Raw genomic sequence first — 27,008 nt, 5'->3', positions numbered from 1 at the left:
AGGCAGAGGCAGAAGCAGGCTCCCTGTGGGGAGCCTGATGTGGGACTCAATCCCAGGACCCCAGATCACGACCTGAGCTGAAGGCAGGTGCTCAACCCCTGAGCCACCCAGGTACTCCTCTGTTTTTTTTTTGTTTGTTTGTTTTTGTTTTTTGTTTTGTTTTTTTCAAATAAGAATTGACATATGACTCAGGAATTTAAGGCTAAGAGTAAAAATTTCAACCAAGTTAAACGTGTCTTTCACTAGTGTCTTTGTAAAATAAAAACTGTATTTCCCCCTTATAGTAGGGGAAATCTGGCCACTTTTTGGACTACTTAATAAAAAATACTTCAGTTTTGACTTCTTTCTTACCAATCTCCTTTTTTTCCTATGATTAGTTTAGTACTCAGGCAAGACAATTTTATAAGCAAATAATTTTCTTTGTCAAAAAGAATAAAATTGTGACTTTAAATATATTTCTTGCATCAATTTAAAAGGAAATCAAATGCTTGAATAATGGAATTAATCAGTGGTAGATTAGCCTCTCTATCAAAGTTTGAATTCCCTGAAAAACAGACTCTAAGGTAGAGATTCCAACCTGTGTGGAAGAAAAGGAAGCAGGATTGGGCAGAAGGAGAAGTTGGGCTATGACACATTCTCAACAAAGGCCTCAGGCCACCCTGTGAGAGTGGGAGGTGACCCATCAGTGTTGCCTCCAGTTGGGCAAAGTTGGGCCTGTATACTCTTCTCCCAATCAATTGGACAAAGGCTATGCTGGAGATGGGAGGAAACATTGGACAAGGCAGCTCTCATTAGCCAATGAGATTCCAGTTGGTCAATGATTCTGCCATAACCTGAGGGAGAACACAAACATTTCAGGAAAAGGAACAGGAATCCAGGAAGCAGAAAAAACTCTGTGTATTTGAGAAATAGAAAAGAAGTCTGAAAGATTGGACAGTGGTTAGCATGGTAGAGTGTGATGTTGAATGAGGTTGAAGATATTATTGGTCAGGGTAAAGAGTTTGGGTTTTACCATAAGAGCAGGAGAAAACCATTGCATATTAGATCTCATTTTATTTTGGTTTCTATTTTTCTTTTTCTCCCCCTTTTAAAAATTGAAGCATAATTAACATATAATGTTATATTAGTTTCAGATTTATGATCTAAAGGATTCAACAATTCTGTCCATGCCCAGTGCTCATCAAGATAAATTTGCTCTTAATCCCCTTTATTTCACCCATATTCCCCTTGTCCCCAACTTTCCCTCTGACAACCACCAGTTTATTCTCTGTTTTTAAGAGTCTGGTTTTTTTGTTTGTCTTTCTTCTTTATTTTTTTTCGGTTTCTTAAGTTACATATATGAGTGAAATCATGATATTTATCTGTCTCTGACTGATTTACTTCACTTGCCATTTTTACACTGTAGGTTCATCTATGTTGTTGCAAATGGCAAGATTTCATTCTTTTTTATGGCTGAGTAATATTCCATTGTATATCTATACCACATCATCTTTAGCCATCTATGGATGGACATTTGGGTTGCTTCCATATCTTAACTATTATAATAATGCTTCAATAAACATATGGGTGCATATATATTTTCAAATTTGTGGGTTTTTTTCTTTGGGTAAATAGCAGTGGAATTACTGGGTCATATGATATTTCTATTTTTAATTTTTTTGGGAACCTCCATACTGTTCTCCACAGTGGTAGCACCAATTTACATTCCCATCAACAGTGCACAAGGGTTCTTTTTTCTTCACATCCTCACTAACACTAATGTCTCATGTTTTCAATCTTAGCCATCCTGACAGTTGTAGGATGGTATCTCATTGTGGTTTTCATTTGCATTTCCTTGATGATTAGTGATGCTGAGCATCTTTTCATGCATCTATTGGCCATCTGTATGTCATCTTTGGAAAAACATCTACTCAGGTCCTCTACCCATTTTTAATTGGATTATTTATTTATTTGGCATTGTATTGAATAAGTTCTTTATATATTTTGGATATTAACCCCTTATTGAATATATCATTTGCAAATATCTTCTCCCATTCAGTAGGTTGCATTTTTGTTTTCTCGACGTTCTCCTGTGCTGTACAGTAGCTTTTTATTTTGGTGAAGTTCCAGTAGTTTAATTTTGCTTTTGTTTCTCTTGCCTGAGGAGATATACCTAGAAAAATATTTCTATGATTGATGTCAAAGAAATTACTGCCTATGTTTTTTTCTAGGAGTTTTATGATTTCAGGTCTCACATTTAGGTCTTCAATCCATTTTGAGTTTATTTTTATATATAGTGTAAGAAAGTGGTCCAGTTTCATCCTTTTGCATGTAGCTGTCCAGTTTTCCTTGCACCTTTTTGTTGACTAGACTGTCTTTTCCCCATTGTATATATTGCTTCCATTGTTGTAGATTAATTGACCATGTAAGTAGGACCATTAATGTGACTGTATTTCTGGATTCTCTATTATGTTCTATTGACCTATGTATTATTTTTGTGCCAGTACCATGTTGTTTTGATTATTATAGCCTTGTAGTATATCTTGAAATCTGGGATTTGCTCTTCTTTCTCAGATTGCTTTGGCTCTTCCAGGGCCCTTTGTGGTTCCATACATATTTTAGGATTATTCTTTCTAGTTCTGTGAAAAATTTTATTGGTATTTTTATAGAGATTGCATTGAAATCTGTAGATTGCTTTGACTAGTATGGACATTTTAACCAATATTGGTTCTTCCAGTCCATGTGCATAGACTTTCTATCCATTTGTTGTGTCATCTTCAATTTTTTTTATCATAACAACAGTGGAAAACCATTGAATATTGGAGCTTATTTTGTTTTTAAAGACTTTATTTATTTTTGAGAGAGAGAGAAAGAGAAGAAGCAGAGGGAGGAGCAGAGAGAGAGTGAGAAGCAGACTCCTTGCTGAGCAGGGTGCCCAATATGGGGCTCAATCCTAGGACGCTGAAATCATAACCTGAGCTGAAGACAGACACTTAGCTGACTGAGCCACCCTGGTGTCCCTTGTTTTGGTTTTTAAGTAGTGGATAGAGGCAGATGTACCATGAAACTAATGAAGCTTTAAACTTCAGGACCTCTTATTTGCATGAGTCTTTACAAGGACTTAGGAGGAACCCTAGCAGTACATTTATATGGTCATGGTTCTAGACAACTTTCAATTGTTGAGGACCCCTGTCTTTTTCCACATTGACTTCCCTTCTCTCACACTCCCTGTTGTGGAGTGGCTTTGGAGTGGCTGTAGTCATTTTTGGGATCTGACTCTGAGGACTTTGAGCAGGGATACTTTTATTTGTGAAATGTAATTATATGGTCCATAACTATTTCTGTATGTAGTTATGTTGTTGGTAGCCACCTTGGTATATAAGTACCACCTTACCTGGTATAATGACAGGAAAGTACAGGGCCAGAGGTTTGCATTGCAGTAAGAATGTATCCTATAGCACCCAGGTCTGGAAGTAAGCAGGTAGTGGAAGAGAAAAAAAGATTTGAAGTCTTATATGTGTGACGTATATGAAATTTGTATATGTGTATAACTCATGGAAAAGTCATCTAGACATCAGATGCATAAAATACTAAGCAGAGGATTTGGTCTTTATTGATGCTTATCTGTCAGGATATAAAATATAAACAATTATAAATGTCCAATAATTTTTCTTCTTTTTAGATCAGAAATATGAAAAATAGAACTTACTAAACTTTTTGTGTTTGTAGGGCACAAATCTATAAGTGTATAATAATCTGTGTGTGTATGAAGTTGCATGTTAAATTATCAATACAAAAACATTAATACTAAGAAAAAATGTAGCCAACCATGCTTGAAGATTGAATTATCTTTCTGTTCTCTCTATAGGAAATGATATCAAAAAATTATTGTCATATGATGATGTGATCAAAAAGAGAGATAATAAAAGTTTAAGTAAAAATTATAGAGGTGTGTCAAATGGTTAATTCATAAAAATGGAATGTTGTTTATGTTTTCTGTATGTTTTCATATTTCTGTATTTATTTTTTGGATTTTTATGCTGTGATATAATTTCTATTTCATGAAAATACTGGATGCCATATGGAGAAAAGACAGAAGTAAAATCAGAGAGATCATAGTTTGCATCCAATTAATCACAATTCTTTTGAGCGTAGTTATTGAAGATGGGCATTAGAAGGGTCGGTGTTGGGATCCCTGGGTGGCGCAGCGGTTTGGCGCCTGCCTTTGGCCCAGGGCGCAATCTTGGAGACCCAGGATCGAATCCCACGTCGGGCTCCCTGCATGGAGCCTGCTTCTCCCTCTGCCTGTGTCTCTGTCTCTGTCTCTCTCTCTCTCTCTCTGTGTGTGTGTGTGTGTGTGTGTGACTATCATGAATAAATAAATAAAATCTTTAAAAAAAATGGTCAGTGTTGGTACTGGTTTTCAGTTGGTCTACTTTCTAGAGTCAACAGAGCCTTTAGAGGGAGGTTGGCCCTGGTTAGCATAGTGCCACTTCTCAGATTTTAATGTGCATATGAATCACTGAGGATGTGGTTAAAATGTAGATTCAGCCTCAGGAGATCTGGGGTGGGGCCTGGGATTCTGCATTTCTAACAAGTGCCCAGGTTCTCCTGAGGCGGGTTCAAGGACCACTTTTGGGGTAGTGATGTAGTAAAGCACTGTGGATGTAGAGTCAGATTGTCTAGTTTAAACACCCATTTTACTACAAACTTTGTGACTTTGGTTGTTAATCTAACCTTTCTAGTCCTTAGTTTTCGCGTGTAAATTGGGATGCTGATAATAGAATCAACCATAGAGGTTGTGAAGATTCATGCGGAGAGGTTATCACAATATAAAGGCACAGAAAATACTCAATATCATTGTTCTTATTACAGATGGACACTTGGCCTTCCTAGCCAAGTGTCACGAAGACTTCTTATGCGTGACTAACTGAAATTCCTCATGCATGTGGAAAGAAAGGAACAGCCTATCCCTGCAGCGTGGACTAAGAAAAATTAATCCAGTCACCCCAAACTTACAAACAATGAAATAGATTTGTAAATCAACATTACCAAGTGAAATAAATATTGAGGCTAATCAAGACTGTGCTAGGTTGCTGATTAAATCATAGAACATTGCATCTAGAAGTTAGAGTGCTTGTAGTCCAACCACTTCATTCTACAGACAAAAACAAAACAAAACAAAACAAAAGAAAGAGACCTGGGGGTCATGACTGGTTATAGTTACATCATGTAGGTGGGATGTCCTTACTGAAAAGACAGGACACCCTTTCGTTGATACTGTGGGATTTATAGAAACCAGTCTTTGTTTAGGCTGGTATTAGTTGTCATGGGTGTAATCATGTCCCTTGATATGCTATATTGACATCCCAGCCCATAGTACCTGTGAATGTGACCTTATTTGGAAAGCGGATCTTTGTAAGATGTAATCAAGTTAAGATGAGGTCATTAGGGTGGACCCCAAACCCATATGACTGGTGACCTTATAGGAAGATAGTGTGAAGATAGACACATAGGGAGAAGGCCCTGTGATGACAGAGGTAGAGACTGAGGCATCTGTTGTGGGCCAAGGAACATCAAAGATTGATGGCCACCAGCAGAGGCTAGGAAGAGGTATGGAAGGATTCTATCCAGAATCTCAGAGGGAGCGAGGTGTTGCTAATGCCTCAATTTCAGACTGCTTCCAGAACTGTGAGAGCATCAGTTTCTGTGGCAAGCTGCCCTCTGTGGTGCTTTGTTATGGTAGCCCTAGGAAACCAATACAGTGTGCTTTGCTCTTTCTCTGTTGTTCCCAGTTTTATTTTTATGCTTCTGCCACATGGAAAGCTTCCTGAGGGTAGGGATTGGACTTTGCTCATGTTCTCATCCACTGAACAGCCTAGCAATGCTCAGCCAGGGCTCAATGAGCATTTGTTGAATTGAAATAATTGTAGGCTTCCATGGAAATAATGCGGCTCATTATTTGTTATTATAAATTCCCTATAATTTGCCTGTCAGCTTTTGACATTAATTGTCATCGAGGAAATTGAAGAGGTGCCTCTTAGTTGCCAAGAGACATTTGGTTAGAAAGAGGAAATAAATATTTACAGGGAAACACAAGAGCCTATTTTAATATTAAGAACAGTAGCTCATATTCACGGTGGGTTTGCCATGTGTCAGGCTCTGTTCGGTGGTCAGTGTATATTCTTTTATTTAATCCTTATAACGTACTGGTGAGGTAGATCCTATTGTGAGCTTCAGCTTACTGGTGAAAAACACCAAAGCTTAGAAGCTGTAAAGAGCAGAGTCCAACTTGGGCAGGATGACCGGAAACTGTTCTTTATCCCTCGACTGTTGTGAAGTGCAGACCCTGATCTTCCTTTTCTGCAGAAGTGAAAAAGCCTCAACTTTGTATTTATGGATAATGCTGTGTTTAGGTGGCTCTCTATATAAACGTGTGTGAGAGTGCTGAATACATAATGTGTAGTGTGCTTGTTATTTCCGTACATGTCCGATCAGCTCCCTCGGACATATTTAGAGCATAGGAAGCAGGTCTCCTAAGCTGTCATGCTACTTGGAATGTACTTCTCTCCCCGGCTAATACCCCAAGTTTTATACTTAAGTGAGTGGCTTTCCAGCTGCAGAGCTTATGGGAGGTTGCAGCTCAGGAGCTGAGAGCCCCTTGCAGTTAGAGTACTCTGCGACTGTTTTCCCTGCATGGAGTAATTGTGTGGAGGAGGGCTTCTCTAGCACAGTAAGAGTTGACTTCCCTCTTCCTTCATTTAGTTTACACATGAAGACTGATAGATAAACTTCTTCCTCTGTTTATATAAACCAAAGTCTTGGAAAAAACCCTAGTTAAAGTTATCAGAGAAAGGAACAGCACCAAAATCTAACTTTGCAGACTCTCCGGACACAGTTGAATTTTAGGGCTATGTGATTCATGTGTGATTTTTGTTGTTGTTGTTGTTTTTCCTTTTTAAGATTTTATTTATTTATTTGACAGAGAGAGAGAGAGAAAGAGCACAAGCAGTGAAAGCAGCAAAGGGAGAGACAGAAGCAGACCCCACCAAGCAGGGAGTCTGATGTGGGGCTCAATACTAGGACACCGGGATTATGACCTGAGCTGAAGGCACAGTTAATGGACTGAGCCACCTAGGTGCCCCCCATGTATGATCTTTATGCAGGAATTCATTCTTTTCAGGGACTGCTTCATCATGACTTAATGACAAGTCCTTACTGAGAAAATTACGACGGCTTTCATTATTTTTGATTTCCAGAGAACCATATGGAAGCTTGATTAAAGAAAAATCAACAAAACAAAAATGGATAATACTGGAGAGATGATACAAGGTAACATTCCTTCCAGTCCCCTTTGATCCTAATAAAGAATTAGGTTCCATCAATAAATCTAAAATTGTACTTTGCAGGCAGAGCTTCAAAATATTTCATAAGTCACATTCTTGTGATAGGGAAGAAAACTTGTTTATATAACCTAGTAAAGTGTTCTTATTATAGCTTTACCTTAAGTCTGGATGGATGCTTCACTCTGAATTCTTTTATGAAATTTTGACCTGGAAGGATGCCACAAATAAAGCCCATGTCAACCTGACCATAGAATTAGGACAAGTTGGGGTTTCAGAATTCTGCTGCTCTAAGTCATCTTGAAATAGTTACTTAATTTTTATGAGTCTTTATTTCTTATCTATTTGACAGGTCTAAGAGCTCCTTTGTAATGCTAAGGATTATGTCAACTCTATATGAACAAAACGAAGTTACTGTCTGGTCACACCCTATCATGAAAACAGCTAGATGGTTTTCACCAAATTTGGAGGGGATATCTGAATGGTTTAATTAAAATACAGGCCAAGTGGCACATATGACATTTACACTGTGGGGTGCAGATGGTAGCTAAAGGGACACCTCCAACAGGTGGGCAGTTTTCAAAATAGCTGAATGAGAGAGAGACAGTGAGGCCACATGCAGTTGCAATGACCTGCCTAAGATTTTTGGCTGAGCTGTAGCTCTAGTCATCCCTTAGGCAGACCCTGGAAGGTATTGTTGATCCAGAATAAGGCTACGTCTAATAGCAGAATCTCTGTATGCCTTGAGCAGGAATCTTTGTAATAGTTAGAATTTACTTATCAGTTATTATTAGTAAGTCTCTTCAATGACACAGGATGGGCTTGTAAAAAACCTACATAGACCATTTAGTTTAGGACTTGGCACATGAGTAGTGTGGTGAATATTCTCAATTTCATACCCCATCCCCATTCCTGCCATCCACCTCCCTCATCAGGAGCATGTAGGGAAGTCATTATTATGTTTCATTTTGCATAAATCATACTTAGTCATAGTGACTCAGTCATTTCTGCCGAGATAGAGCAGTCCAACAGCAATAATAGCTTAGTATTTCAGACAAACTAGGATGTTTTGGGGAAGGAAGAAATCACTCTGTAGCAAGCCAGTATTTTATTCCCACAGATATTAGAATATTAAACTATATTTTGGTTTGCCTAGCTGCCCCTAAAATCTTTAAAGTATTGCAGAAGAACCTGGATTAATAATGAAAGAGTATGGGGTACCTGAGTGGCTCAGTCGGTTAAGTCTGCCTTTGGCTCAGGTCATGATCTCAGGGTCCTGGAATCAAGCCCCTCATTGGGCACCCTGCTCAGCTGGGAGTCTGCTTCTCTCTCTCACTCTGTACCCCCTCCTTCTCACACTGTCTTTTTCCCTCTCTCTCTCAAATAAGTAAATCTTAAAAAATAATAAAAGAATGTATTTCTGGGTTTGAAATATTATTTTTAATTTGCCCCCCCCCCAATTGAAATAATGTTTCCTTATTGGCAGGTAATTGTAGAATAATTGGTATTTTATATTTAACCATTTTCTATGCTGAAGAGGTGAACTAGTTTTACTCTCTCAGGCTTAAGTTTCACTTTTGATTTTGATGTGGTGCCACAAAAAGTCAGTCTTCTGATGGAAATGACACGTCATGAAGCCAGATGTGAAAATTTTAAGTACAGTTTGTCTTAAATCTTTTCCCTTAAGATAACTTGTTCCCTACTTCACTAACAGAGAATGTTTTTTCCTCATGAGTGTCTGATGTGACAGCAGCTTTTCTCTTGCATTACAGTAAAAACATCGCTTGTCCAGACAGCCAGTTTTTCAAACATCCGCATAGGTGTATTTTTTACCCTTGGAAATCCCGATGGCACAATTTAAAAAACACAAGTGCCTTTATTTTGCATTTGCCTGATCTCTCTTCCTTGTAAGGGGTATCGTAGCCACTGAGAAGGCTGAAGCTTTAAACCTGCCCTAAAAAAATCCTACTTGTCTCTCCACCCAGCCCTGCCCTGTTCCTGCCTTGACCTATAGAGGAGGGGATTTCTGCCAACCTCTGTATGTCAAGGACAGATCAGATCCAACCCAATAGCTAATATCACCTGCCTTGAGAAATACCCTTGTCCCCAAAGGGCTGAGGAAGGAGAAGTGTGAGAAAGTGCACACCACCTGGTGGGGGGAGTCGCTGCTGAACACCTGCCCTCAGTGTCAGGTTCAGCTCTCACAGTCTCCTCAGCACACCTGGCCAGGGTGTCTGCAGGGAACAGCACTCACCATTCTGTCTCCCTCTTGTAGCCACAGATGTTGTTCAGTGAGGCTCTTACCAGAAGCCTGTCCTGTGGGTTAATGGGCACTTTCTTGTCTTAATAAAGCTGATATTCTTTTCCCATTTGGTTACTAATGTTCTCTTCATTATCAAGCAGAATCCTCAACAGGAGGACTCGGGTCGTGGGAGTTATCTTTACTTCTAATTTCAGAAGAACTTCTAAAATGATCCATTTAAGTTGCTTTTATTATTGTTGAAAGGCCAAAACCAAAAGCAAAACCTGTCCATCTGTCAATCTCCCACTTGAAGACCAGAGCTTGCTTTCCTTTGAATGCACCAAATGTCTTCTGTGTAGACTGTTTCATTTGACTAATTGTCCTCCTGCCTCAACACAAAAAGGAGAAAGACTAGAAATCCTTTTAAATGCTTCTTTTATTTCATTGGTTGTACATTGGGTGAGTGAACTGAATATTACAACCAAAACATAGAGTTGATACAAATTAGACTCCTGTTTACACTGTAAGGTAATGAATGAGGGAATTCTTTAAGTGTTACAGAAAGATTTAGTAGAAATGTTACCAGTGGTATGGCTGAAAGAATATTTCGGTGAAGTGCTGTTATATCCTGAAAACCAAGAGTGAAATGTAGTTCCCATACAAGTGGCGAGTTCATCTCTTAACTACAGTATTTGTTGAATTGCTATCTTCATGTCTTGGATATTGGTGATTTATTTTTGTAATTAAACAAAGCATTTAAGATTTATTCATCATAGTCAGACTTCTGAATATAAACAAACTTTTGGCAAATAATATTTATACAGAAAAATAGTTTTAGATCCTCTCAAATCCCAGAATTATTCTATAAAATTACATTATAAATAAATAAAAAGCAAAATCTGTTGTACATATATTTGTACATCTATGCATTTGCCTTGCCTCCTCCTTATTGTTAAATGGCATATTTATGACTCTTTGCATATTATAATCACAATTCTGGAAAATGATATCATAGTAAAAATACAGTCTTCTATATTTGTTTGGGGATACAGGTGATGTTTTTGATGCTCCATTATTAAAGGGCTGAAAATAGCTGTGTGCTAATAATTTTAAAAAATCAAAATCATGAAACAAAAGAAAGACAATGTGACAACAATTAGTCTACAAAAATATTTCAGTGATTCCCGTAATTTACCTTTTAGTAATGTATACTATATGTTTTCAATGAGTTTAAGTGAAATAACAAAGAAAGAGAAAAGAAAAAATGAAAACAAGTTTGAATGTTTTAGGCAAGTTGTAGCATAACTACATTGTTATAGTTGAGAAAATTACAAATATCAATAATACATAAAGATGAAACTACCAAAGAAATACAAGTTAGATACAATACTTTCCCACAAATTAAAACAAATGCAACGATACAAGCACTATGTAAAAATCACACTCAGAATGTGATTTTCTTTTGATGGGGTTATCAAATCTACAATATAAGATAGTCATTAGACTTTGACCAACATTAATTAAGATGGCAGATTTCTTTTTTTCTCAAACAAAAATGATATGGTTGGTGCATCTAGTCTTCAGAACAGGCGGTGATGCCAAAATTTAAAATATTTTACATTCAATCTCAAAAGTCAAAATACTTCAATCACTAATATGTTCACAAAGAAAATGGATGTTTTAAACAATTACACATAATATTCATTTATAACAGCTGTTTTGTTTTTTAAACAATAATTTAAAAACTATGTAGGTACTGTATAGGCTATGTGCAACATATAAAATGTGAAATATGAAATATTTGGTACGATAGTGCTTAAAATAAACTTTAAAACAAACTTTCTGAACAAAATTTAATTGTATCGCTATTACCTTGAAGATCAACCAAGTATTTAAAAAAGTAAACAACATTAAAATATGTTTCATCCATATATAGTATATATATGTATGTGTATATATAATATGTATGTACTTGTATTAAAGTTTTTTATACTTTTGAGACATAAAATATGCTTTAAGGTGAAAGAATTAAAAGAACTATTTTTTCCATGCTGTAGTCAGTTACAACCCTTTAATCCAACTTTTTGAAATGCAAAACAGTAATGGATTTTTTAAAAAGTGAAACTATCTACTTTTTTGTTTACATAGTAATTTAGATTAAAGTCACAGTCAAATTTTCAGTGACTAAACTCAAACTTACTTAAATTAGAATATTATACAGATCTCCTCACCTACAGCTTCGTTGTTTGACTAGGTTTTTAGTTTAGAAGTTATTCTGTAACAGGCAACCGGATGGTGAGTTGGAAAAACTAATCCCTTAGATGAGACTGTTGGCATGGGCCTCTCATTCTTGTCAAGCTGGATGAAGTCTGGCAAAATCTAGGCACTTCTACAAAGTCTCTCTTATAAAACAACTTTAAAAATATACTTGTAAAATAATACCTTCAAGACTTTGTTTGGTGGGGTATGAAGCTCATACCGTGCAAAGTTTCTTTTTCAATCTAGTTAATGTTATTCTAGAATCCCACGATTCAATGCGGCATCTCCAGGCAAACCAAATACCACACTTTGATGTGTCCCCCGTACTTGTGCTTGAGTTTCCATTCAAATTCTAGACCTGTAGGACAGGCGTGAGTTTTACTTCACTTCTCACCTCTGCTGCAGCATTCATGTTGTGAAGAAGCGAAACATACTCTTTGATCCATTGGGTAAATGACATGACAGTAAATTGGCGTTAGAATCAAACCTGCCCTCGGAATGGATTTCCTGACTAATGCTAATTGTTTATTGCTAACTTGGAAATATTCTCAATCGAAATGAGTACATTGGTTGGACTTTCTGCATCAGCTATAGTTATGGAGATAAGACAATATTCCTAGGACAGAAACTATGTTTAGAAACCCTTGAAAAGTAAACTTTATCCTTTATGTCTTTAAACGTCACAGCTGGTCTCAGGTAGTTAACTATCTTAGGTTGGAATATACTAAGCATACCATATTTAATACTCATATATGATATAGCAGCACTAGCTTCTTACAGTTGTGGTCTGTCCAGAAGAACTAAATCTTTATTTAGCATGCAGTTTGTGGCAATTCTATTGAGGAGGAAACAGGATAGTATGTACAGTAACAATGTTTAGTTATTCTCAATGCAGATTCTTGGCATTCCATTCCGTTTCTGCTGATTATTTCAGAATTATCTGTTGGAAAAAAAGACAAGTGTGCTTTAGACATCCTCCTGTGTGGGGAAATAACGAGTTTAAGTTTTACTCTTTAAAAATAGGAATTTTCTTCAATTTCTCATTTTGATATATTTTGATCTTTTGAGGGCAATTGTAATTTTGAGCAATCCCCACCCTTCATGCTGAAAAATTTTACATGTAAGCACTCCTGCTATGTGGCTGCTGTAAAGAATGGTGATTCGAATGCACGACTATTTGTATTTTTTGTAAAACTGACAGCGTATATGCGGGCATGCAGTGGTGCTTAGGCCCTTTTTTAGTTTTTGAATCATGTCTTTTTCTGATATGTTCACATTATCATCCAATTAATATTTGCTAAGGTGACCAAGGAGTCTAATCAGAGAATTCATTTGGACATGGAAAGTTGTGGAAAAAGCTTAAATATTTTTAAATGTATAATAAATCGAGTATTATTATTTGTTAACTTGCATATAAAATTCAGAGATGTGTTCCCATCGAAAGTAATTTTGTTCCCAAAATATAATAACCACCAGTTTCAAATTCAGGAATGTCTGAGTGTCCCAAATTAAAGGGGGAATGGGGCAACATTCTAATAAAGCAGTTAAAATATTCTAAATAAATCCAAAAGCACAGGCAAAGCTAAACTATCAAATGCAAACTGTGCTCCCAGGAGCCTGATTTCTAAGTTCATTTCCAACTCCATACCTTTACAAAAGACAGGGAGTTTGCCCTGTGTGACCCAAGCCTCTAAATGTCAAGCTTTTAAAAAGCCAAGCTTTTGGCATGTTCCAACAAAAGTATTTATTCTTTGTGCAATGCTTCAACCAAACTTTGTGCAAGTAATGAAATATTTATTGATTAAACTGTCGAGAGTCTTTGTTTAGGAAAAAAAAAACAGTGAAAGTTCTTTATGATCAAGTTAATATTCCTGCATACTAGGATCCAATTTCTAATAAAAGCCTCATTTCCATGTATAATTTCTTATCCTGATATGTTAGCATTCACACATATGGATCTTTTTCCCTTTAAGTGGGTGCTCCTGCAGTTTACATAAGACAGTTTTAGAATATACCCAAATAGTACCAACCCAAATAATCCTCCCATGAAATAAATAGGAGTATCCTTTAATTTATCAGAATGTACGGATTTGTATGGAATTGATAAAGGTAGAGGAAGAACTCATTTATATTAAGTATTTATACTAAACGGAAACTCAAAACTCCCAACAGATATTTTTGGGAAAAATATCATTCCTTGTCTCGCATACTGATAGACAAATAAAAATGAGGTGTAATGGTTTGATATGTAAATATTATTCCAGTATCTTTGAATAGCCACTGCAAATTGCTACCATCAAATTCTTCAGATGGTTATATTATAACTTCACTTTTGGGTTTAGATATTTGATTGCTGAATAGGAATTATTCTATTTCATCCTTTTGCTTCAATGCTATCAGTAAGTTTTCCAAATTAAGAATGTGCCCCAAGACATCAAATTGTGTCCTCTTCTCTTTCTTCTTTCCTTTTACGTTATCCAGACTCTCTTTAAAATATTTGTGGCACAAAATCTTGCATTTCTTAAATCAATATATAAATAATATATATTTCAGAATATATTCACATCCCTGCTTATTAAGTGACACTAAATTGCCATATAGAATAATATTCTTAACCACCTGGAAAGAGAGTATTCTACAGAAAGCTTAGCAACAGGCTATTATTGAGATTAGTTACAGTGAGGCTTTGTACTCCTGACAGGGAGACATGTACAACACCTGGTGTAAGTGAATTGTAAATTAACCTTGAAGTTAACTCAGAGCATTGCCTGGACTCTCCCAGCTTGCCCTTCCCCTCTGCCCCTGTCAGATCCATTATATGGACAAAGACTAAATATAAACGGCCACTATACTATCAAGCCGACAGCTGTTACTGCTGCCTGGCATCTAGGCCAGGATACTCTGGCTCTACCCTGGTCTAGGTCTTTGGCTACCTTGTGGACTATCCTATGTGGTGTGTGTGTGTGTGTGTGTGTGTGTGTGTGTGTGTATATATATATATATATATATGAATCACTTTCCTAGCAGCTGCAAGCTTCAAGAGGTCCAAGAGATTTGATTTTAGAAGGTAAGAAAGCTTTGAGTGTTTCATTTTTTAGGTGGTAGCATTTTTCTGGAAAATATAATTTGATTATTAATTTTTTTCCCTAAGAAATATAGCTCGCAGGCACAATCTGAATTAAGTGTTCTCTAGGGGGGAAATACAGTCTGGAAATACAGACAGGAGTACAGATGAGCAGTTACCAACTGAGTGCCTCTGAAATCACCTGCTGCCCACTTGATTGCTGTTTCGGATGTCAGAAGACTTGTGACAGTGCAGACCCTAGGGCCCATAAGGCTGAGGGGGGTGGGGAGACAAGGCGGTTTCCAGCTGGAAGATACCCCTCGAGACAAAAGAAGAGCCAAGTGTGTGTGTGTGGGGGGGGGCGGATACAGAAGCCATTTTGAGGGAAAGAGGGCTCTTCTGTCTAGTTTTAAATATGGTCTTTCTTTAGTCAGATTATATTTTTAACTCACACCAAAGAAACATAATTTAAAATCAGATGAAAAGGTACATTTTGTGTGCTTCCCTGTTGCCTCTCCTCGGAGATTTTCTTCCATACCAGTTCCTTTTTTTCTTCCATACCAATTCTGTATGTAGATATAAAATATGTTCTATACATCAAAATTTCTTCAATCTCCATTGTAGCTTTAATGGCCAGCAGGATCAAAGCCTTCAGAGGGTGGCTGAGTATTTCAATATAGGGACAAAACGTGCATTCTTAAAAGAGCAGGCTTGGGGGCACCTGGGTGGCTCAGTCGGTTAAGTATCTGCCTTTGGCTCAGGCCATGATTCCAGGGTCCTGGGATTGAGCCCCACATCGGGCTCCCTGCTCAGAGGAGAGCCTGTTTCTCCCTCTCCCTTTGCCCCTCCCCACTGCTCGAGCTCTCTGGTTCTGTCAAATAAACAAAATCTTAAAAAAAAAAAAAAAAGATTCTCTCCGTGCCTCTGCCCCTCGGCTCCCTAGTCTCTCTTCTTACATGGCCCTGGAACATGGGCTGATATCAACGAACCCGATATCAACAAGTCCTCATCCTGAGTCCATCCATTTTAAAGAACAGTTGATTACATCACAGTTCACCAAAGCGGCCTCACCAGACTGGCTGTCAGTTGCATCCTTTCCTGCCCTCTACACTTGCCCAAACTGAGACTGGGACCCAGAGTTCCTTCCTCCAGCTCCAGGCACTGCAGCCCGTGTTTTCTTGGAAGGGGCAATAAAAAATTCTCCTGGGGTCTGGCCAGAGCATGTACAAGTCAGAGAGATGGCTACCGCATTGGGCTCCCCAGTAACCCCCTCCCTGAAGCATCACTGATGTTCTCTTTTAATTCGAATACATGCCCCTTAGTTTTCCAGGGGGCTCTGAGCCCTGTTTGCCAGAGCCCAAAGAAGAGCTAGGTCAGTATTGCCAACCATATTTCTGTGGACACAGAAAAGGCAGCACAAATGTTTTTCATGATATATGAAGTGCTCGTGTGAGCCAGCATGAGTTGGAGATGTGGGCTCACTCTGCCCGCTGGCATGGCAGTCCTCTCCAGGGTGTAGTGAGAGTCTGCAATGACCAGGGGGAGCAGTGATTCCAAAGGCCATCTCTTATGATGCCAGTGGAGATCAGAGCTTCAGAAGAACCGTTATTGGAGCCTGGGAACCAGGGAAAGGGGAGTCCATGGGGTGGGGTCTAGAGCAAACAGCGTGGGGTGGAACACCAGGCAGGAGGCAGCAGCAACTGTCTGCAGGAGCCAGAAGGGTAGAAATTGCTGAGGGACCATAGGGCTGCTAGGCCTCTCCTGAGGGAGTCCTTGCCTGAGTGGCCAACCACATCCTACCAGGGGGCCTCCGTCAGACAGATGCTGCACCCATGTCTGCTCATAGCAGCAGAAAGCCCTCCCCAGTCAAGGCCCACTGCTTCAGCTTCTGAGGACCTTGGCACTCTATATGACAGGACAGAAATCAAATATATTGAACAGGATGTACTTCTGTTCATCTCTCTGATAGATTCGTCTCTCAAATTTAAGTATTTTCTCATATAAGGAGAACCATGATGAAGAAGGGGGATAAATTAGTAAAATAAGATTTTAGTCAAAATCTTGTTTGGTAAATCAAAATGCTGAATTTTGGGAAGTATTACTTTTAATTCCTTTTCCCACTGATAGAAGACACAAAAATGAGACTAGCTGATGATGCCCACAAAATTGGCGATTCTATTTTTAAAACAAAGACATCTCAAAGCATGAATGTACAGGTGGATCTTCGGTGGACCCTCTGGTTGGAACAAGAGTATCTGTGATGCAAAAATATCAGTCAGCTGCAGGGGGGTCTACTTATTAATCCGCATTTCCTTCAGGTGGTGGATTTCAGAATCTAATGATTCTACTTAATCCATATCCTTAAATTGTTCCCATACAAACCCAAGACATAAGTAGTCTGATATTTATTTACTGAAGATAAAGCGTGAATGGCCCCAAAGAACATCATATGGGTGGTTTTCCCATAAAATGTGTGTTGAGCAGTCATTTAATAGTCTCTGCATCCTTGGTGAAGTGCCTGCCACTGACTTGTAGAGCAATGGCAGTCAGGTTTATTAAAAAGAAGACTGGGTTCCTGTATAGTAAACCTACTGACTTGGGTGGGGGGGCCTGGCAGGAAATGCACATAAGTGAGTGGGTCAGGTAGGGAGGGTGGCAGATGGAAGGCCCACACCTAGCAGGAATGCAGGAGCAGCTAGCCAACTCCAGCCAATTGTTACATGCAAAAACCCAGCTCTACATTGCTTGACCTTTCCACTTTCTGAAGGAGGCTGGGATTTTAGCACCTAATTTACTTTACAGAACACAACTTTGTGTGATTCAAATATATTTTTGGGCTGCATCCCCTGGAGCCTTACTTGCTGGGAAGAGATATCCACTAAACTTGGATTGCTAGCTTCCTGAGCCAGGCAGCGACCAAGGCTGTAGGCAACACTGAGGGAGCCAGCAGTCACTGCTGCTGGGCTGGATCGGGAGACGAGGTCTAATGGGGAGCTAATTCTGCAACTTTCAGACATTTGACTTTCACCCAAAAGAACAGAGTACTTGACCAACAGGCATCCTCTAAGAAAAAAAAAAAAAATACTATCCTCCTCTTTACTGATTTACCAGATAGGAAATATCCACATTGCCTTGTCTCTTTCCAGACGATGATAGATTCTGGCTTAGCCAACCATATGCCCTTGCCCTTGGTGGACACTTGAAAAAGAGCTGACCAGTGAGGCATGCACTTGGTTAAAAGCAAAATACTCTGTGCAGAGGCTGAAGCATGGAACTTGAGGGGGTCAGTATCACCAATTCAACCACTGAACTAACTAGCCCTCATGTGAGAGGGTGCTAAAGAACACTAGTCAACGTAGGATTCTCCAGGGCTTCACAGGCACCAAGTATTACCACTTTCTGAGTTTTCTACCTTGTGGTGGATATCCAGGAACTGAACATATGAATAATTATGGAAATCGTGAGCTTCCAGATGACTTCTAGAAATATTCACACTTTTTACATAAATGTGTTCATTCCAAAGACTCAGGGGCATCACATGAGCTGCCTTTTCAACTGTTAGCTCAATATTAAAGTCAGTAAGAGCACTTCCTGCTTGGCTTAATTGATAGGAAAATCATTTCAGTGAAAAGACCCAACTGTTCCTATGGATCCAAACCAGAAAACAATTAGAAGAGAGGAATAATGTTAAATCTTCCTGTGAATAGCCATCCAATAGTGTCTTTATAGTGTGGAGTTTGAAGATGTGGATAAAATATGCCTTAGAAAATATTTGTGTGGTTTTGCTGAAATCCAAAGGAATCTCAGTGGATCTGAATGGCAGCAGCAAGGGATCTCATGTGGACATGTCCAAGCAAGGCAGCTGCATTAACTGGGTCTCCAGCAAAACTGAGTTTTCTAAGAATGAGGCAATGTTTCATTCATCCTTATATCCCTGATGTCTAGGCTAGGGCTGGGCATATAGGAGAATTTATTAACTGTTGGGTGCACAGAAGGATGAATCGATATTTACTAAAGACACAACACCACGATGCCGGCATCAGCAGACCAACAGACCACTCACAAGCGAGATACAGCAATGGAGGCAGGAGAAGAACCCTCCGGGCAATGTATTTCTCTGCGGTCTTTCCAGGCAGTTAAGGATTTGGGACTATCTAAGGAAAACAAACACATTTCTCCCTTCCCCTACTCCGTTGTTATATACAGATAAAAGGAAAAATATTCCAGGCTGGGGGAAGAATCACTCACAAAGACAGAAACATGGCAGATAAACAAAAATGCCACCTGAAGAAAGCTTCTAGACTCAGTCGATTCCCTAGAAGTCTTCTCCCGTGGTTACAAGGCCCTGTTTCCTTGGAAGGTAATTTTTAAAAGGGTGTTTCATGATCTCCGTAAACAGACTATTAATTTTAAAATTGAAAACAGAATGGAATTTGGCCAAGTAAAGGAGGCTTGCCTGTTGCTCCTCATCCTAATATCCTTTCATTTACAGTTTTTCTTTTTATTCTATCATGTATGTTTCTCTTCACTGCTATCTACTGCCCCCCCCCCCCATCTCTCCACTGTTTGATATTCTTTCCATCTTTTCCCTAGTACTCCACACATCTTCCCCATGGCAGTCACTAGTGCCTGAAATTCCTTGATTTTGTCTGAGAGGCCAAACTTGTGAAGTATTTTAGTTGAAGTAAACTGAACAAAGGCGTAGGGAAATTTGTACAGCTTTGGCTGTAAAGCAATTCTGTACTTAAAAATAGTATGGATTACCGAAGTCAAAAGCAAATGTCTTTGGTTTTGGTGAACGTAACATTACGGGAGCAATTCTAACGATATGTGTTAGTAAATGAACAACTTTTAAGCACTTTGGCTGATTTCAAGACTATGCATCAACTTGAACTGCATAAACAATTCAAAGATGAGCAGTTTATTAAAAGACACTTTGGAAAACAGTCCTATTTCTTATCTGGGGGGACTATTGTTCTGAGAGAAGGCAGTATTTCATGCCTTCAAGTCAAAACATTTGACTTGTTTTCAAAATGTGTTTTTATGTAGATAGAAAGGATACATACTGAGGAGAAAATTCTCACACTTGACAATGGGTTTCACTCTTGAGAAGAACAACCTGACACTGGCTGGAATGCCTACAGAATTCAGCAAAGCTTAAAGAGTAGTAGTTAGGATTCTTGTTTTGCTCTCTGTCATTAACTCAAAGTTTACATTTACATTCAAAGTTCTAATTCCTTCGTGTTCAATGGCCTATCATTTTGCTGAGGACTCATTTCTAATATTTTCCATCTTATAATATTTTTCAGATATACTTTCCAATTTTGAAAAAACTATCATTTAGAATATTAATAGTTGAATTTTTTGCACAAAAGGCAATAATGCTGGCCTCACTGAAGATTATTGACCAGGGTCTACACTGACAATTTATATTATCTGGACAAAATAGGTATGTGGAAATTCATGATGTGAATGAGACTGCACTGCTCACATGAATCCATGTCACATGTGGAAAAATCTAGACTCTTGTGAGTATGGGGTGAAGCTTTGATCATGATCCCCTTTTCTACTCCACATCCAGCCTCAACAAATCCAGTTCCCTGGGGGGAATTCTAAGGATCACTTCTGGTGTTTTGTTTTGTTTTGCTTTTACAGCGAGACTGGAATCTAGTCCTTTGAGCATCTAAAAATCCGTATGTCATTCAAGGGTGACTTTCTCCTGTAGGATATAAAAGAAGAAGAACGAAAGGACATAGGAGAGACTTTTCGTTTCCCATGCTTCTCCCAATGCTATAGAAGTATTTAAAACAAAAACATATTCAGGAGTGTTGTGTGCTTGTTTAGGAAGAGAGGAGCTCTGGGGCCATGTTTGCTCTGCAAATGCCAGGGGAGGTCAAAACAAAATGAAAATGAAACCAACTACTAGACTGGAGGGCCACACCATAGCCAGGAAAAAAGAAGGAGGCAGTTCAAGCCATGGTATCTACGGAAAATGGGCAGGAGGGTGGATGAATACACCCGGTAGTCAGGCAGGGACAAGTCTCAGATTTTTCTCTTCCTATTCACCAGCTGACATTCCTGACTCCACACCAGACATCACATCCCTCCGCTCCCAACCTTCCCCAGGAAACATCCCAGTCACAGGATTCACCGTTGGTGATGGTTCCTCTACTCCCAGCAGGTGGAGATGGTGAAGGACTTTTCTATCACACAGCTGTCTGGGGCTTTGAGTTAGGCATGTGCTTTTGACATCTCTCTTGAATCTGAGATAGAGAAACATCCACACACACAGTATTTGGCCTGTGGTGTTAGTACCATATTATCCTTGAGCAATGTCATAAGTTAACTTCGGAGACCTTCGGGGAGAAGTTCATCACTGTCTCTATAAGAACATTATTTGAGTTTCCAACCAAATAACAAAGGGAGTTCTGAACAAACATTTTTAAAATTAGGGACTGTGGGGGATCCCTGGGTGGCTCAGCAGTTTAGTACCTGCCTTTGGCCCGGGGCACTATCCTGGAGTCCGAGGATCGAGTCCTGTGTCGGGCTCCCGGCATGGAGCCTGCTTCTCCCTCTGCCTGTGTCTCTGCCTCTCTCTCTCTCTCTCTCTCTATCATGAATAAATAAATAATCTTTTTTAAAAAATTAGGGGGATCCCTGGGTGGCGCAGCGGTTTGGCGCCTGCCTTTGGCTCAGGGCGCGATCCTGGAGACCCGGGATCAAATCCCATATCGGGCTCCCGGTGCATGGAGCCTGCTTCTCCCTCTGCCTGTGTCTCTGCCTCTCTCTCTCTCTCTCTCTCTGTGACTATCATAAATAAATAAATTAAAAATAAATAAATAAAAAAATAAAAAAAGTTAGGGACTGTGTCTGCATATTAAAGAAAGCTAAATTCCCCTACTACATCAAGAAACCGTAGATAACATTTGGGCCACACTATATAAGAAAATATTCTAAAACACTGAGGAAAAATTATAAAACATTTATCTAGAAATACCATATTTAGAATATTTTCACTGAGGTGTGGCATGGGAGGCTACCTGGGATTAAAGAGGCTGCCCACATCTGAGGCTATTTCACTGAAGGTGACCTCTGGACGTGAAGGTGGAATCTAAGAAAGCTTTTTTTAATACCTTGAAAAAACAGTTTATGCAGCAAAGGAAAAGAGATTTCAAGGGCAGTCATTTATACCTGCTCTTTTCAATATGGGGTTTTGCTCCTAGTAATAAATGGAAGATTTGGGCCAAGAAAAATCACAGAAACAAGATCCTGTTGGATTCAACATAACGTCCTTAGTCCTGCTCAATATCCTGCTTTTGTATCCACCGCCATTATGTTAGATTTAGAATCCTGAGCACATTTTGGCCATGGTATTCATTTTAACAGTGGAGCAGAATGTATAATTCAGCCTGTTAGCAACTGGCTTTTAGGACGCTAAAGGCAGAAAAGCAATCAAATGCTAAGATTCAGTAATAGGAATGGTAAGATGAATGTCACGTGCAGGACATGAAGTGTGTCTTGGTGTCTTGTAATCATCTTGCACATTTCTGGAATTGGTGGGATGACACTGCCATCTAATAGAATTTCCAGCAAAATTAGTGGATTTTTTTTTTCTATTTTAGTTCTTTGCCTGTATGCTTGCACATCCATGTCATAGAGAGAAAGAGAAAGAGAGAGAGGTTGATTAACAAACTAATTGTGTTTAAAATCATGGTGCAAAGGAAAAATCAAAGAACCCTGGAGTAGAATTTCAGGAGGTGTCTCTGCCACCAAGTTTCGTGACCCTCTGAGTCTTAGTTTCTCACTTTGTCTGCGCCACATCAGCACCTCTGCAATGTGGTAGAGAGCTAAACCAGGTTACCATCTGTCTTCCCTAATAACTCCCAGGAGGAGCCAAAGTATCATGGTATAATAGATGGCAAAATGGAGACCAAAAAAAATGAAAATACATAAAGAAAGCTCCTACATTCTCTTTTATTTCTCAATTGTTGTCTTTTGTTAAAAACTCAGTGGTACAGACCATCCTTTTGGCATTTCTACTTTTTAAGATGATCCTTTTTATGTAATAATTGCTTTGACTGGAAATTTTTGCATGTTGGTTTACTGCCTGTCTTCCTTATTAGGTTAGACTCATGAGAACAGGGACTGTTTTGTTCGGTTCTGTATTCCCAGAATTCTGAATTTTACACTACACATAGTAGGCTCTTAATAAATGTTTGTTGAGAAAAGGTATGAAGGTGCATTGCCACTGAGTTGAAAGTGGGTTTTTGTTACAGCCTGGCATATCTCAGAATAGATCCAGCTTCCAACAAGGATGGCTCGTTGAGGAGGAATTTACATTTGCGCTCAGTTACCTGCTTTACGAAAACAGGACTCATAAAGGAAAACACAGCAACAGGAAAGAATTTTTAATGTAAAAAGACTAATTTTGTGCTATGGATTTAATGAAAGTACAATCAGATCATCTTCCGAATCCTAATCCCTGCTTCTTTGGAGAAATGTCTATTCAGATCCTTGGTCACTGTGGCCCAAATGTTATCTATGGTAATTTTAAAAATTGTGGTGAAAATAGGCATAGCTTAATATTTGCCATTTTAACCATTATTAAGAGTGTAGTTCAGCAGCGTAAGTACACTCACTGGTGAGCAACCATCACCACCATCCATTTCCAGACCTCTCCAGCATTCCATAACGGAGCTCTGTCCCCATTAAATAGTAACTCTCTATTCTCCCTTTATCCCAATGCTTATTTCCTTCTTCCTTCTTCCCTCTCTCTTTCTCATGTTTGGCTTCAAAATGGGATCCCTGGCTTTCTGTGTCACACCTGAGTCATCAGCAACTTCCCAGGATTGCTTTCTAATTCAGCTCCCTGGCCTGCTTACGACCAAACACCCTCCCAGTGGCTCCTTTGAGTTCCTCCTCGCGGCTGCCCCAACACTCATTTCCAAGTAGTGATGCTCAATTAACCTGAGAAGGTAAGGTTCTGCAGAGACCGTGGAGAAAAACAGTATCTCTCTTTCTCAATTACCCTTGTTTGAAAAAGCAAAAAATGAAAATCCCAGCTGAGAAGATTCCTCTTGGTAGACTCTTCCCAGCTAGAAGTTATTTGCCATCCTGGGAAGGGTGAAATGGTGTCCTTGTCCATTTGCATTCTAGCTCTTGTTTACTGGCCTGAAATTTGGATTTCCTTGCGGTTTTATCAAGCAGTGATATTTTCAGGCTATTTGTGATATTGAACTTGGATTTCAAAAAGATTTACTTCTATGAAAACTTTCTTCTTAAATGGTTAAAACTTTAAAAACTAATAGTGAAAAAAAAACTAATAGTGAAACTCGACAGTTAGAAGTTTTTAAGGGAACCAGATAAACAGGCTCATCCAGATCCTACTTTTACCATAAGCTCAATCTCATTCAACTATGGTGGAGACACAAGAGAACAGGATTTGGAGGCAGGGAAACCTGAATTCTAAAACTGTCCAGCTACTTCCTACCTACTTGAATCTTAAACAAATTATTCTTTAAGATTTGTTCTTGTCTGGAAAAATGGATAAAACACTTCACGGAATTCTGTTGAGTAGTAAATTAAATCATGTATAGCCAGTGTCTGATATATGAGTGGTTTTTGGTGAATGCTGGCTCCCTTCCCCTAAAGGAGAAGGGAAAACATAAAATTTGGTTTCAGCTTCTATTTAAATGGGCACTCAAATAATAATACTGTGCACTTAAATTTATGCGATCCCTATGGCACTCCATCTATGTTGGTAATAAACCTGATTTGGATGAGATTAAGATGTTAAAAATGTCAAACACACTGACTTTCCTTTCTATATTTGCATATCCTGACCAGTCACTGACAACTAAATAAATACAGGCTGAATTTCTTTATTTATTCATGAAAGTCTTAACTGTCACTCATATTAGTCATTTTTCAAGCTAAAACCTTTTATTACAAAACATCAACAGCCATCAGTGTCTGATGGTCAGTGTCCACTGCCGTAGAAAGTTAACATCCTATGAGAGGCAGGATCTCCCATGTTTTAAAGTTAGATCACATCCAAGCCCAGCTTCTTAGGCCCATTCTTATGCATGTGTTACCATGGGTAAGTGATTCAACACCTCTTATTCGTAGTATCCCTCATCTCTCCAGTGGGAACCAAACATTGTCCCTAACTCATTAGTTGAGAGGATTAGATAATGTATTTACTGAGTAGCTGGTGGTAAGCACGTAAGACCATTGTTTTATTTGGTAATATTTCACCTATTTTAACTTCCTATGCTAAGCCACAAAACATGAATATTTTGAGAAGATATATACACAGCACTTACTAATAATTTGTAGATCACCATGCTTAGAGCAAACCATGATTTATTTATTTTTTTTTTGAGTAAGGGACAAAAGTTTATTAAGTAAAGATACAGAGAAAAAGTTTTCTCTCTCAGAAGTGAGAGGGGTCCCAACAGGGTTGCCCAATGATTTATGGACATTTGTGCACACCAGTCTTGTTTAAGACACATCTATCTACACTTCTGTCTTGAGACCTTCACCTCCCCTCTTCCAGGTCCTGTATACACCACGGACAGAGCCAGGGGACTTATGTTATGAGCTTCTGTTAAACAACAACAACCCTTAAACACCTTTTTCCAAGGCAAAGAAGTATAATGGGGTTTTCTTCTCATTCTTGACACACTCCTTAGATTTCCCCTTTCTGACTCCCCTCCTTGTCCAAGGGCATCCTTCCTGTTCCAGGGATCAGAGAAGAGCAAAGAAAAGGCGAAGAACAGAAATTGATTCAAACAATTCCTTTTCTCCTGAATTCTCACAACTAAAACAGTTCTCTGGCCCTTTCAAATATTTTGGTGTAACAATGATAAATACTGAAAGAATGACTGGTGGAAGAGCTATGAAATTATTACTGGAAAAAATATTTGGAGAAAAAGAAGGAATCAAGTTTAACACCCCTGGCTATCTTTTAGATTCCTCAAAAACCTTTCTAAATTCTAAGAAGGCAGCAAAGCTATTGATTATTCAAAAACAAATGTATAGTTAACACACTCCTGCTGCATTGTGGTTTGACAGAGGACTAAGTGTGGTGGTAGGAGACAAGTGTCTAACCCTTATGTGACCGTGAGGGAGTCACTTAACCATTTCTAGGGCCTTCTCATTGTGTCATGGAAAGTTAGGGCCTTGGGGAAGTTCTGAATCTGGTTCTGCCACTTGGGTGATGATGTTGGACAAGCTTCTCGGCTTCTCGAAACTAATTTCCTCATTTTCGTACTGGGGATAAGTACAGTCCCTTACAGGGCCATATTGGGTTTTAATAATTCTTATGAAAGGCTTCTTAGCACAACATCTGGCTCTTAGAAAGTGCTCCATAAAGGAGAGCTGTTGTCTCTGTGCTGTCTATGGGTTCTCTACTTTGTGGCCCTTTGAATGTTCATTTAAAGCACATTCTCAGGAAGACTGTATGCTGAAAGAAGAAGCAGTACCGTAGGAAGGACACAGATAATTGGGTTCTAGTCTTGGCTCTCTTAATATTTGTGTGACTTGTAGAAGCTTCCCTGCCGACCTGGGCTCCTCTTCCAATTTGTAACTTGCATCACAATTTCCTTCTTTATATTACTGTGGGTACGGAAGGATTGCAGTAAATTTGCTCCTATGACTTACTGCTTTTCGGGACTAGGAGGAGTTGATGCCGGTCTTGGGTCAGACCTGCAGCGCCTGATGAAACCATGACTGTGGGGAAAATGGGTGACATTTACAATGACCAGCTTGATGCTGCTGCTACCAGAAGTGCATTGTGGTGAACAATGAAGAGGATCTGTGTTTGATTACAGGAAGCTCACTGACATAAGCTCTGAGGATCTCTGGAAACTCCCGAGTGAAGGGGGTGATAAGAATAATATAATCTGATCGCTGAAAGTAAAACAGACCAAAAGCGCCGGCATATTAGACCTGATGCTGAGGCATGACAGATTCTAAACGCTAGAATAGCTACAGTTTTTCCAATGTCAGAAAATATCAGTCAACAAATTGGTCCTTCATAGCACAAATAAAAGGGAAGACATGTCAACAAGAACCATTCTTTCTATGTGAGTCATTGGAGAGATGTCTTACGGAAGGC

General features: G+C 39.0%; 1 protein-coding gene across 6 annotated transcripts in view; it reads right to left on the bottom strand.

The window, feature by feature from the left end:
• Positions 1-9,982: 9,982 nt before the first annotated feature.
• Positions 9,983-27,008, bottom strand: part of MBNL2 (muscleblind like splicing regulator 2) — a 162,168-nt gene continuing 145,142 nt past the window's right edge. For all 6 annotated transcript variants that reach the window (XM_055335600.1, XM_055335601.1, XM_055335597.1 and 3 more), the window contains one exon: positions 9,983-12,763. In XM_055335600.1, coding sequence (XP_055191575.1) covers positions 12,749-12,763 — 15 coding nt within the window. In that variant the 3' untranslated portion in view covers positions 9,983-12,748. The remainder of the gene's footprint in view (positions 12,764-27,008) is intronic.

This window comes from Nyctereutes procyonoides, unplaced genomic scaffold (assembly GCF_905146905.1).
Source record: "Nyctereutes procyonoides isolate TBG_1078 unplaced genomic scaffold, NYPRO_anot_genome, whole genome shotgun sequence".
Taxonomy (NCBI): Eukaryota; Metazoa; Chordata; class Mammalia; order Carnivora; family Canidae; genus Nyctereutes; species Nyctereutes procyonoides.
This window is presented reverse-complemented; position numbering and strand designations above follow the sequence as displayed.